This window comes from Salmo salar, chromosome 23 (genome assembly GCF_965601325.2).
Source record: "Salmo salar chromosome 23, fSalSal1, whole genome shotgun sequence".
Lineage (NCBI taxonomy): Eukaryota > Metazoa > Chordata > Actinopteri > Salmoniformes > Salmonidae > Salmo > Salmo salar.
In genome coordinates, this window is record NC_138313.1 from 26,321,122 (window position 1) to 26,333,854 (window position 12,733).

The 12,733-nt window shown below is 46.2% G+C and overlaps 1 protein-coding gene across 3 annotated transcripts in view; it reads right to left on the bottom strand.

Annotated features, from left to right (window-relative positions):
- Positions 1 to 295: 295 nt before the first annotated feature.
- Positions 296 to 12,733, bottom strand: part of LOC106584306 (neuroligin-1) — a 360,873-nt gene continuing 348,435 nt past the window's right edge. For all 3 annotated transcript variants that reach the window (XM_045705996.2, XM_014169396.3, XM_014169395.3), the window contains 2 exons: positions 8,269 to 9,058; positions 296 to 7,670 (listed from right to left, as the gene is read on the bottom strand). In XM_045705996.2, the coding sequence (XP_045561952.1) occupies positions 6,842 to 7,670; positions 8,269 to 9,058 (1,619 nt within the window). In that variant the 3' untranslated portion in view covers positions 296 to 6,841. The remainder of the gene's footprint in view (positions 7,671 to 8,268; positions 9,059 to 12,733) is intronic.

Here is a 12,733-nt window from a genome sequence, read left to right on the forward strand (position 1 = left end):
ACAATCAGAAAGTAGGAAGCCCATTAAAACTTAGAATGTGTGTATTTCCATCCTAGGGTCAAGCACTACTCATGAAACATATTTAGAACTTAAAATATCGTCATACTGTCAAAAATGAGACAAATATTTGGATATATTTTGGCCATATCGCCCAGCCATATTAATATTTAACCTCAACTATTTATGCGTAAGATTCCCCAAGTTAAAAATAGACTCTTCAGCACCAGTCAGAGTTGCTGTGTTGGAATAATGTATAAGGCAGGTACATCAGAACACAGGAGGACAATAGTCTGAGCAAGTTAAAAAATAAGATAATATTTATTAATGATATTGAAAATGCTCATGAATGCCATGGATGTCCACACACAAACTTAAGTCACTGAAGGCAAACAGAAGCCTTACCATTACAGATAAAATGGTTTGGGTTGGAGGAGGCTGTTAGCTTTATTTTGAAGGTTCCAAAGAAAACAAACCACAAATAATGCAAAGTACATTGTCTATTGGCAGAGTCAGTTACACAGGGTCACATAGAAGTGTGTTTATTTGTAGTGACTCCCATGTACTCCAAAAAGGGGGGTGACATGATCGAAGTGTAGCTGATTTGCAGTTGAACATCCATTTGTAGCCAACAATTCAAACATAAATGTGATGCTAGTTACCTACACACAGTCATTCAAATCTGAAACATACATAAGGATTAGTATAGGTCAACTCTTCTGTCTTGTTTTCCCAACTCTCAGAGCATATTGCATTGCACTTTTGACAGGATAATCAATCTATTTCACAAAATATGCTGCTGCGCTATAGGTAGAACAAAGTTACGCAACAGTTTTATAAAACATTGCTTAAGTACATAGCAATTATCTAATGTTATAAAAGGCTTGCTAGAAATGGCCCTGGGATGAAAAATTAGATAGATCGAACAGTGCATGTAAATGAAAGAGTGGTTATCAGAGGCAAAAGTGTTTGATGTCGTGAAATACTCCATAATGGGAAATGGCGAACCCTTATCAAACAGGATTTGAGCTGCTCTTTGGCAGGAGCATCTGTGCCCTTGGTTAAAACCACACACGGTAAACAGCTCTGTGTTTATTCCCCTCAGTCTCAAGGCAGAATCTCTTGCCTGCTCTCAAATGTCGAAGTCAGGTGGGGACATAATTGGTTTTTAATCGTTGCCAACAAGTAAAATGTCACCATTTCCAAAGTGGATGAGTCTAGATTAATTTCTGATTAGCATGAAAGGAAATGCCAAATATGCTTGTGATTTTTACAGATAAGAGGAAAATATATCATTGACACCTTCATGACACAGCCCCAACAGACCACAGAAAGCACAGCAGTAAAAATCCATTAAATTACTTATCTTTCATCTCTGTCACTTAACAACAACAACTGAACCGGTCAAAACCTGCGAGTCAAATTTCTGAGATTCTGTTTTAAGTCTAGGACACATCAACACGAAGTCCTATATACTGTAGCCCTAGCAAAGGAACCCAACAGTGTGTGACAGACCACCTGACAAGTGACTGACTACAGGGTTGCTTGAAGTTCAGTTCTGTCAAGCATTCTTTAACTGTGAGTGTCTACTCTACAATTTAATCAAATCAGACTATTGACCAAACATAACGGGTAAATAAAGAGTTGCAGCACTGCTAATTCAGCTTATTAAAATAATTTATTGTGCTCCAGAAAAGTAATTACTAGTTTAACCAGAAAGAAAGACAAGTGACAAATCTACAATACATCTGAAATACCCACTCACATAGCGCCCTTTTCACAGACATTTTGAAAGAGCGATCAGCCTTTTACAGATCTTAAAGATCTTCATAGATCTCAAAGATGTGGTGTAGCATTTCTTTGAAAATGGCACTCTTTGCATTACATTCATTCACAATTCCTGACGCTCCTCTGTCCAGGACTGGGTAACACAGGTCAGGCCTGAGCCACATTGTCACATTATAGTTGGAGGTATACCCCTTCTTTCTCTCACATTCTGGAAGTCCTGCATGCAAATCTGGAGGGAGAGCCCTTAAAGCTCTTCTTCACCACTGGCTCATAACATTTTAAAGGTCCAGTGCAGCCATTTTTATCTCAATATCAAATAATTGATGGGTAACAATTAAAAGTACCTTACTGTGATTGTGTTCATTTAAAATGTTCAAAAATAGCTTCTTTGCAATTTCTCAAGCAAGACTTTGCTAGGACTGTGTGGGAGTCGTCTGAGTGGGGAGGGGAAAACTGAAAACTAGCTGGTATTGGCAGAGATGTTTTGAACCCTTTTTCTTATTGGTTTATTAACAGTTTACTGCCTCGATATGTTACCAGGCGGGCCAAAACTCTATCCCACCAAAACAGGCTGACATTGCAGGCGGTCTTTTCAAACAGCTCTTACACTAAAAGGGCATTATCATAATTTTCACAATTTCACATTATTATTCCAACCTCATAGTGTGGAAATATATACTGCTCAAAAAAATAAAGGGAACACTTAAACAACACAATGTAACTCCAAGTCAATCACACTTCTGTGAAATCAAACTGTCCACTTAGGAAGCAACACTGATTGACAATACATTTCACATGCTGTTGTGTAAATGGAATAGACAACAGGTGGAAATTATAGGCAATTAGCAAGACACCCCCAATAAAGGAGTGGTTCTGCAGGTGGAGACCACAGACCACTTCTCAGTTCCTATGCTTCCTGGCTGATGTTTTGGTCACTTTTGAATGCTGGCGGTGCTTTCACTCTAGTGGTAGCATGAGACGGAGTCTACAACCCACACAAGTGGCTCAGGTAGTGCAGCTCATCCAGGATGCCACATCAATGCGAGCTGTGGCAAGAAGGTTTGCTGTGTCTGTCAGCGTAGTGTCCAGAGCATGGAGGCGCTACCAGGAGACAGGCCAGTACATCAGGAGACGTGGAGGAGGGCAACAACCCAGCAGCAGGACCGCTACCTCCGCCTTTGTGCAAGGAGGAGCACTGCCAGAGCCCTGCAAAATGACCTCCAACAGGCCACAAATGTGCATGTGTCTGCTCAAACGGTCAGAAACAGACTCCATAAGGGTGGTATGAGGGCCCGACGTCCACAGGTGGGGGTTGTGCTTACAGCCCAACACCGTGCAGGACGTTTGGCATTTGCTAGAGAACACCAAGATTGGCAAATTCGCCACTGGCGCCCTGTGCTCTTCACAGATGAAAGCAGGTTCACACTGAGCGCATGTGACAGACGTGACAGAGTCTGGAGACGCCGTGGAGAACGTTCTGCTGCCTGCAACATCCTCCAGCATGACCGGTTTGGCGGTGGGTCAGTCATGGTGTGGGGTGGCATTTCTTTGAGGGGCCGCACAGCCCTCCATGTGCTCGCCTGAGGTAGCCTGACTGCCATTAGGTACCGAGATGAGATCCTCAGACCCCTTGTGAGACCATATGCTGGTGCGGTTGGCCCTGGGTTCCTCCTAATGCAAGACAATGCTAGACCTCATGTGGCTGGAGTGTGTCAGCAGTTCCGGCAAGAGGAAGGCATTGATGCTATGGACTGGCCCGCCCGTTCCCCAGACCTGAATCCAATTGAGCACATCTGGGACATCATGTCTCGCTCCATCCACCAACGCCACGTTGCACCACAGACTGTCCAGGAGTTGGCGGATGCTTTAGTCCAGGTCTGGAAGAAGATCCCTCAGGAGACCATCCACCACCTCATCAGGAGCATGCCCAGGCATTGTAGGGAGGTCATACAGGCACGTGGAGGCCACACACACTACTGAGCCTCATTTTGACTTGTTTTAAGGACATGACATCAAAGTTGGATCAGACTGTAGTGTGGTTTTCCACTTTAATTTTGAGTGTGACTCCAAATCCAGACCTCCATGGGTTGATAAATTGAATTTCCATTGATTATTTTTGTGTGATTTTGTTGTCAGCACATTCAACTATGTAAAGAAAAAAGTATTTAATAAGATTATTTCTTTCATTCAGATCTAGGATGTGTTGTTTAAGTGTTCCCTTTATTTTTTTGAGCAGTGTATATAATACATAGGAAACCCAGTTTTTGACTGCATTGGGCCTTTAACACCACTCTGAGGGAGCATGGTGGAGAAAGAGTATAGTGAGCAGCAACTATCCATATTCATACCTGCAGTAATTGAATATGGGGGATGTGCAGAATCAGCCTTTTTGGGAGGGAAGGAGGTAGGGAGAGGAGGGTAGTACCAGTTGTCCCATTTCTAACTCTGTTTCCAATCCTCCCCGGTAGGGTACAGAGTGGTGGTGGTGGTGGTGGGGGGGTTCAGGGGAACATCCTGTTGAGGACTGGCTCTGTGTCAGAGGTTTTGTGTTATTCAGAAACAGAGCACAGTTTTCTCCCCGCACCTCTTAATCCCCAATCAGTCATTCTGCGTGCTAGAGTGAGTGCTTCCGTGGCGTTCACCTCTCCTGCCAACTCTCCTATGTTGTTCTCCAATTACTTGATCATTTGTCCGTAGTGCAATTACATGTTTAATTCACTGGGCGTTTCTCTCCCCCTGTGTCATTTCTCCAGTGAGGAGCATTGTTTAGAGGTCACACCACTGCTACACAGGCTGGTGAAATTGCTTGCGTTTTAGTTCAGGGCAATGTGGACTATAATTTACCTTCACCTCCCCCAGAAAAGCTATATCTTGTCTATGTCCCATTGTTTGGCAGGGTATGTTCTTACTTTGAATGACTGTAGAGCAACTGTCTCCCCTCAGCAGACGCATTATATCCAGCCTTTATTGACAGGAAAATGGGAGGAGAAGTGTTTTTCTTACTACTTTGTCTTACTTATGTGTCGTCTGTTACTACTGTATGTGCCGTCTTCACTCTCTGCTTGAGTACAGTGGGGCTTTTGACTGTTTAGAGAACTATTTTCCCCTCAGCGGCTTCCTACTTTTTAAGCTGTTCACTCTGGTATGTATTTGTATAACACATTGTTACTTCCCGGGCCTGCGATAGCTGGCAGAGGGAAGTTGCACTCTGGCATTGTGAGGGCAGGAACATTCACTATGGGCTGCCTAGGAGTTAGCGGGGCAGTCATGGTAACACGCTGACAGGCTTGTACAATGTGACACCAAGGCGTGTGTTCACGAATAAACCATGCTACAGAACAACAAGAACTAAAAGTCCAGAAAATCTGAGACAATACAGTACAGCATCATCAGTAGAAAATAAAAAAGAACAGAACAGAAGCAAATGGAAATTACTCTGTGAGAGACAAGGGTGCTGGCTAGACGGTTCTAAGCGGTTCTACTGCAGTGAATCTGCCTGAATGCTGTTTCCTCCCTGGGAGAGGGGTACCATGGGAGTTCCTGGAGCCCCTGTTCTCTTTCTCTCTCTCCACCCCGCCTCTCTTCCTCCTGCTGTTGGGTTGCAGGCACATCCAACATGTCAGCGGAGAGCCTCCTCGCTTCAATTACACATTTATACGCATTAATCTTTAAACAGCTCTACGGAACATACTCTATGAAAGGATAATAGGAGGAAAAAAATGTATGCAGTCAAGAGGTTCTACTATTCCCTAGCCTTCACCTTCCCTTCTTCATGGCCCTGGGCACACTTTGTGTTTAGGGATCATTCATACGGAAAACAAAAATAATAAACAGTGCAGGTAATTACTTTTCTACGTTAAAGTTTCCTTGAACTAGTCAAGAGCAGTGATAAGAAACCTAATAAGTAATAGCAAATAACATTGATCATTAGAGTACAATGAAACGTCCCTCCATCGGGATCCCAAACAGCGAGTGATTCACCACTATCAAAAAGTTGTACCAACACACATTGTACAAAACTAGTCCTTATACCCATGTTCACTCAAGCTATTGTGTATGTACTGTAGTTATCATAAGCCCACCCTCCCCTGCTGTCCCCAATTATGACCATGACCTTAACCCATGTGGGGTTGTGGGTTTGTAAGCCAATCAGAAGTGTTCCTTCAAACTATTCCAATGGGGCTGACATTATTTCTTAATTATGACTTAATCAGCAGAACAGCCATCAAGCAGATAAATTGTCATGCGCTTCGTGCTAAAAATATCCAGTATTCTTTGTCCTCCAGCTCTCGGTATAGACAGCACTTGTGTGATGAAGCTGTATCTGCCAGAAAGCCAGTGGATCCCTCCGTTTTTGTTCTGCTGGCAGATTTGCGGAATTGATGCCCAAGAATGACTTAAACAGCATTGGTGCTTTGTGTACATATCTAGATATGTAAAAAGGTTCTATACAATAAAACTGTTCCCCAAAAATAAATTTCTGAGAAGAATCCAAGACATTTTGAAAATGTCTACATTGTGCATAATCTTTAAGAGTTCTTCCCTCTCTCTCTAGATTGTTTTTGTTATATCTTACATTGCCTCTACTTGTAGAGTAATACATGCCTAAATTGGTTGAGCGGCATCTCCCCTTGACTCCAGAAAGAGTACTCTACAGTTTGATGCCTCAGGAAAACAATATGTTTTCTTTAATTTACAAAGCGGCCTGCTACTCCTCTGAGACTCCACTGAGGTTTCTCTCTTTTCCAAGATAACAGGATCAAGCAATCGTTTATAAAATTCCAAAGTTGATATCTGTCGCTGGAAAAGTTGACCTTGTTCTGTTTCAATAACAGAAATAAAAAGTATCCTTCTCTTTGTTTATTTTTTCATTTGAAATATTTGTTTAACTTTTTTCTAATTTCTTCTTTTATATCAAATGAAATTCTTCTCCTGTCCCAGCAAAATCCCTATTCCCTTAATATATTCACAGGAGTAGAAGTTATTCCACATCCGTTTGATCGGGCTGGGTGTGAGCTCTGGCATGTGCTGTGTGTGTCAGCGTCCATCCGTCCGGCTATACCCTGGTGGTGGAGTGTGAGTGTGGGTGGGGCAGGGTGTGAGGCAGGGTGTTGTTCTGTGCACTACTGGGGAAGGTGTTGAAGTTGTGCAACGACTGGAGGCCCTGCATGGTGTTGGGGATCATGGTGATGGTGTTGGGGGTCATGAGGGGGATGTCGTCGGGGGAGCGGCGCATGGCTAGCGTGTAGTCTGGCGGGCAGGCAGTTCTCAGAACTACCTCGTGTGGATGCATGGCGTCGCACTCATGGTCCAGGTCTGTGTGCTTCATCTGCAGGGACATGATCTCCTCCTCCTGTGTGTGCGCCAGGTCATTGGTCGTGTTGCGCTGGGGGCTGCAGCGCCGGTGGACGTCGTGCCGCCGCTTGTCCTTCTTGTAGTAGAGGGCTGCGAAGGCCAGGATGTTGAGGAAGAGCAGCGAGGCACCCACAGCGATGGTGACACTCAGCTCAGTGGAGTAGTCCCTCTGGTCCACCAGGAAGGGCTGATTCTGACTGTCCTGAGTCTCGGTGGGGAATGGCGTAGGGTTAGGCCTCTTGGTGTTGACAGGGATCTTCTTTGGTGTCCTGGGCGTGACCTCCGGTGGGGGGACCTTGGTGGTGGTGGAGATGATCTGGGTGACCTCGTTCAGGCTGTGGAGGTGGGGCACCAGCTCCAGCCACAGGTTGACCTTGTTGGCCCGGTAGTGCTCCTTGACGCGGGGTTTCAGGCCGATGTGGAGGTATAGCTGGTCTTTCTGGTTGTAGCGAGTCCACGCCACCTCCTCGAAACGGTTAGGCTTAGTGTGGATGAACTTGGTATCCTGGGGGACCGGCTGGTTAGGGTCACTGCAAGGGAAAGACGGGACTTAGTATGAGCAAAGCACCACTACAAAGCATGAGGAATGAAGGCTCATTCCAGCAGAACGAGCAGCATTGTCTGGGAATGGCATATGGAGCCAGTCAGAACACATCATAAACTGGCTTAACCATGCAAAGTGGAGGCATAAATCTCATAGGTGCCCTGTTTTATACGTCAATTTACTGTTATATATGTAGATCATTAGTATCCCGATGGTGCCTTTGGGCTCTTTGGCTGCTGAGGGAAAAAGCCATTGTCCCCCATTATGCTCCAAAAAACAATTACTTCCATGACTACATGCTTAAAGGCAAAGCAAAAAATAATTTATATGTTTTTCCTATCAAGAATTCCACTCTCCAGGCAACCATCATTTGTCATTAATTAATAGCAAGTCTTTGAATATAGGATGGGACAATGATACACATTGATATGCTGTCCAACATAAAACATAAAAATGTATACAACATGGTATTCAATTCTTTAACTAGACAGAAATGTAACACACACAAGCTTGCTCGCACACACACACATGCACGCATGCATAAACACATTACAGCTTAAAATAGGTCTCAGTACTGCACGTACCCAGTTTTGGCAAAATTAGTCCAGTAAGTCATCACCACAGCACTGAGCATGACGTCGTTCTTGGAGAAGTTACAGGGGAACAGTTCTGTGGGACCGATCATGGGCAGGCCAAACACATAGGGGATCTCGTCACCGTGGGCTGCATCTGCCCACGGGGGAACCTGCTCTGTCTGGCAGTGGTGGTAGAAGGCGTAGAAATACGTTGGTGACCCAAAGCTGGAGTGGAGGTCTGCTGTGGCCACGGCCGGAGCCACCCACTGGTGGTCGGTGAACAGGGCTAGTAGGGTCTTCCTCCTGGTCTCTGGGTTGTTTTTATCAGCCCAGTCCGTGTACATGAACTTTATGGTCTCCCGCAGAATGTCTTTGCCCTCCGGGTAACCGTACAGGTCGTCCACGAAGCTGGACACGGCGTAGTCAAAATCATTGGCCTGGACGCCGTTCTCGTTGTCTACGATGAGCTCCACAAACTTCAGGCCCTCGCCCTGGTTGACGCCCAGCATGATGTCATAGTTGAGGAACTCGCCCTGCTCCATGAGGATCTGGGGGTCGTCTGGGATCACATCTCCGTCTATGACAGGCCCGAAGGCGATATGGTACCTGGCTGGCTGGATGTCCTGGTCCACCAGCTCCTTGTAGTGCTTCTTCTGCAGACACTCCACCAGGTCCACCGTGTCCTTCAGGTTGCAGCCCACCTTCTTGGCCAACATGCGAGCGTACTTAGCAGGCTGAAAGCTGACTGCCCAGCTGGACAACGCAGTGCCACTCTGTGCTATAGCTCTCTGGAAAAGTCCTGCAGAGAGACAAGATACAAGCCAACCAGAGTCATACAACACCTCATACTGTAGCATCACAATGCATCACACTGGGAAATGTTGTTGCCTGCTTTCCCCCAGAATATGATAGAAAACAGACTTTTCTTTTATGGATACTATGGTTGGTGCATGGGCCTTTATGTGTCTTAATCATGGGTCCTATCATTGTAAGTCATTGATGATGCATGCTGTGATAAAATAATTCCCCAAAGTAATACTCTACTCTCTCTCTACATGACCTGCCACTCAGGAGGAAATGCCACTGAAACTGTCATTACTAAACATATCCAAACACAGCATGATGTGTACTCACACTAAAATCTAAATGTGCACTTGTAGAGTTATGCGCACTTGAAGAGTGATTAAATTTGCTGGCAATAGACGTAACTCTCCTCACAACCTTGAAAATGTAAAAGTCAATTTGTCTAGCTTAGTTTATTGTGCAATTCCTGGGAGAGCACAGGGAGACATTGTCTCTTGTCTTGACAGACATCTGCATTGTTAACAGAGATTAGTGCTTTACAAGCAGTCAGACTTCTATTTCAGGGTTTGTTTGACAAGGTTTGTAGACAGACTTGTTAGTTACAATATCATAGGAATTATCATGACACTTATTGTTAATTCTGATGATGTTTTATAAACAAGAAATCACATCTTTTAACGTACATGTATTTTTATCATTCTAATAACAAAGAAAACTTGCTTTAATTATGTTGATATGAAATCTGTCTTTCGATCCAACCCACACATGAACATTGAGAAAAAGCTGGAAATGACAGTTGTAGGAGCAGGATTGATCATGCTGTGTCTGAAAAGTGTCATACTGTGGTATGAATATTAATAATTTTGTATTTAATTAATCTCTGAAGACAATAAGATTAGAGGGAGCAATACACTGGCATGATAACAATGATTGGGGCTACCCTAAGAACGTGGATTAGGAGGTGAGATAGCGATACACTCCAAATAAAGTGGGTCTGGCGATCGGGTATGGAATACCATTAGAGCCTATATATGGTCAGTGCTTTAGTAATTTTAACCTTCTCCCTGAGAAGAGTTTTACACTATATAAGGTCCTAGAAAAACAGGGCAAAATACAAATGTATATATCCAGCTGCTAGGAAGGAAGGGAAAAGTAAAGAAGCAGCATTGTCTACAGTTCTTTGTGGTTGTGAGGCAGAGTGGCATATGAAAGGTGGGGACTATAGCAACTAAAATGTATACGTGAGAGAGAGAGAGAGAGAGAGAGAGAGAGAGAGAGAGAGAATTAAAAGCACTTTATACAGGGGAAGATGTTTGTGGTTGGTGGTGCTGCGATTATTTTGCCTACGGGGTGGTGGTGGGGGGGGGGGGGGGGGGGGGAGGTTGGCGCAGACGGCTATTTTGGTCAGCTAATACAGGACTAGTAAAGGCCCAGTGCAATAATTTTGTAATAAATAAATATATACAGTACCAGTCAAAAGTATAGACACAGCTACTCATTCAAGGGTTTTCTTTATTTTTACTATTTTCTACATTGTAGAATAATAGCAAAGACATCAAAACTATGAAATAACACATATGGAATCATGTAATAACCAAAAAAGTGTTGAACAAATCAAAAAAGATTTTAGATTCTTCAAAGTAGCCACCTTTTGCCTTGATGACAGCTTTGCGCACTCTTGGCATTCTCTTAACCAGCTTCACCTAGAATGCTTTTCCAACAGTCTTGAAGGAGTTCCTGTCACGGTTGTCGTAGTGATGAGACCAAAACGCAGCAGGTATGTGTATGCTCATCTTGACGTTTAATAAATTCAAAATGAACACCAAAATAACAAAAGAACGAACGATCAACAAAACAGTCTGGCAAGGCACAAGGCTAAACACAGAACAATCTCCCACAAAATCACAGACAAACACACCCAACTAATATAGGACTTCCAATCAAAGGCAACACCACACACCTGCCTTCAATTGGAAGTCCACCCCAATTAACTCAACATAGAAATAGATCAACCAGACTACACATAGAAATACATCAACATAGACCATAACTCAAAACCCGGAAATAATAAATCAAACGCCCTCCTAACTAACACACCACCCTGAACCACATAAAACAAATACCCTCTGCCACATCCTGACCAAACTAAAATGACAATTAACCCTTATACTGGCCAGGACGTGACAGTACCCCCCCCCCCCCCCCTTAAAGGTGCTAACCCCGGAAGTACCTTAAGAAAAACAACCCCAAACAACAACAAAACAAAAATCCCCCCCTACTAAAGGGAGGGAAGGGAGGGTGGCTACCGTCAACGACGGCACTGTGCTACACCCCCCCTCCCCAACCCACCTATATCTGGAGGTGGCTCCGGTTCTGGCCGTTCCAGGCAGTCGGGCCACTCTGGCAGACCCGGGGGGCAGTCGGGCCACTCTGGCATCGCCGGAGGGCAGTCTGGCCAGTCTGGCAGCTCGGGGCAGTCTGGCAGCTCGGGGCAGTCGGGCCACTCCGGCAGCTCGGGGCAGTCGGGCCACTCCGGCAGCTCGGGGCAGTCGGGCCACTCCGGCAGCTCGGGGCAGTCGGGCCACTCCGGCAGCTCGGGGCAGTCTGGCCACTCCGGCAGCTCGGGGCAGTCTGGCCACTCCGGCAGCTCCGGGCAGTCTGGCCACTCCGGCAGTTCCGGGCAGTCTGGCCACTCCGGCAGTTCCGGGCAGTCTGGCCACTCCGGCAGTTCCGGGCAGTCTGGCCACTCTGGCAGTTCCGGGCAGTCTGGCCATTCTGGCAGTTCCGGGCAGTCTGGCCATTCTGGCAGTTCCGGGCAGTCTGGCCATTCTGGCGGCTTCTGACTAGCGGGCGGCTCTGGCGACTCCTGACTAGCGGGCGGCTCTGGCGACTCCTGACTAGCGGGCGGCTCTGGCGACTCCTGACTAGCGGGCAGCTCTGGCGACTGTTGACTGGCGGGCAGCTCTGGTGACTGTTGACTGGCGGGCAGCTCTGGTGACTGTTGACTGGCGGGCAGCTCTGGTGACTGTTGACTGGCGGGCAGCTCTGGTGACTGTTGACTGGCGGGCAGCTCTGGTGACTGTTGACTGGCGGGCAGCTCTGGTGACTGTTGACTGGCGGGCAGCTCTGGTGATTGTTGACTGGCGGGCGGCTCTGGTGACTGTTGACTGGCGGACAGCTCTGGTGACTGTTGACTGAAGGGCAGCTCTGGCGCCTTTAGACTGGCGAGGCTGGGCTTACGCACTAAATGCCTTGTGCGTGGGGCTGGTACTGGATGTGCCAGACCGGGAACACGCACCTCCAGGCTAGTGCGGGGAGCGGGAACAGGACGAGTCGGACTGGGCTGATGCATTTGAAACCTGGTGCGTGGTGCTGGTACTGGACGTGCCAGATTGGGAACACGCACCTCCAGGCTAGTGCGGGGAGCGGGAATAGGACGAGTCGGACTGGGCTGACGAACTGGAGGCCTGGTGCGTGGTGCTGGTATTATCCTCACCAGCCAGCTAGCACGCCTCTCAGGACTATTAATAAAGGCTAACACAGGTGAAAACATTAGGACACGCTCTGTAGGGCGAATGTCGTGCCTAACACACCAACACAGTAGCTCTCTCATCCTTTTCTCCTCCAATTTTCCCATCAATTCCTTTATCGTCTCTGTTTCTCTCACCTC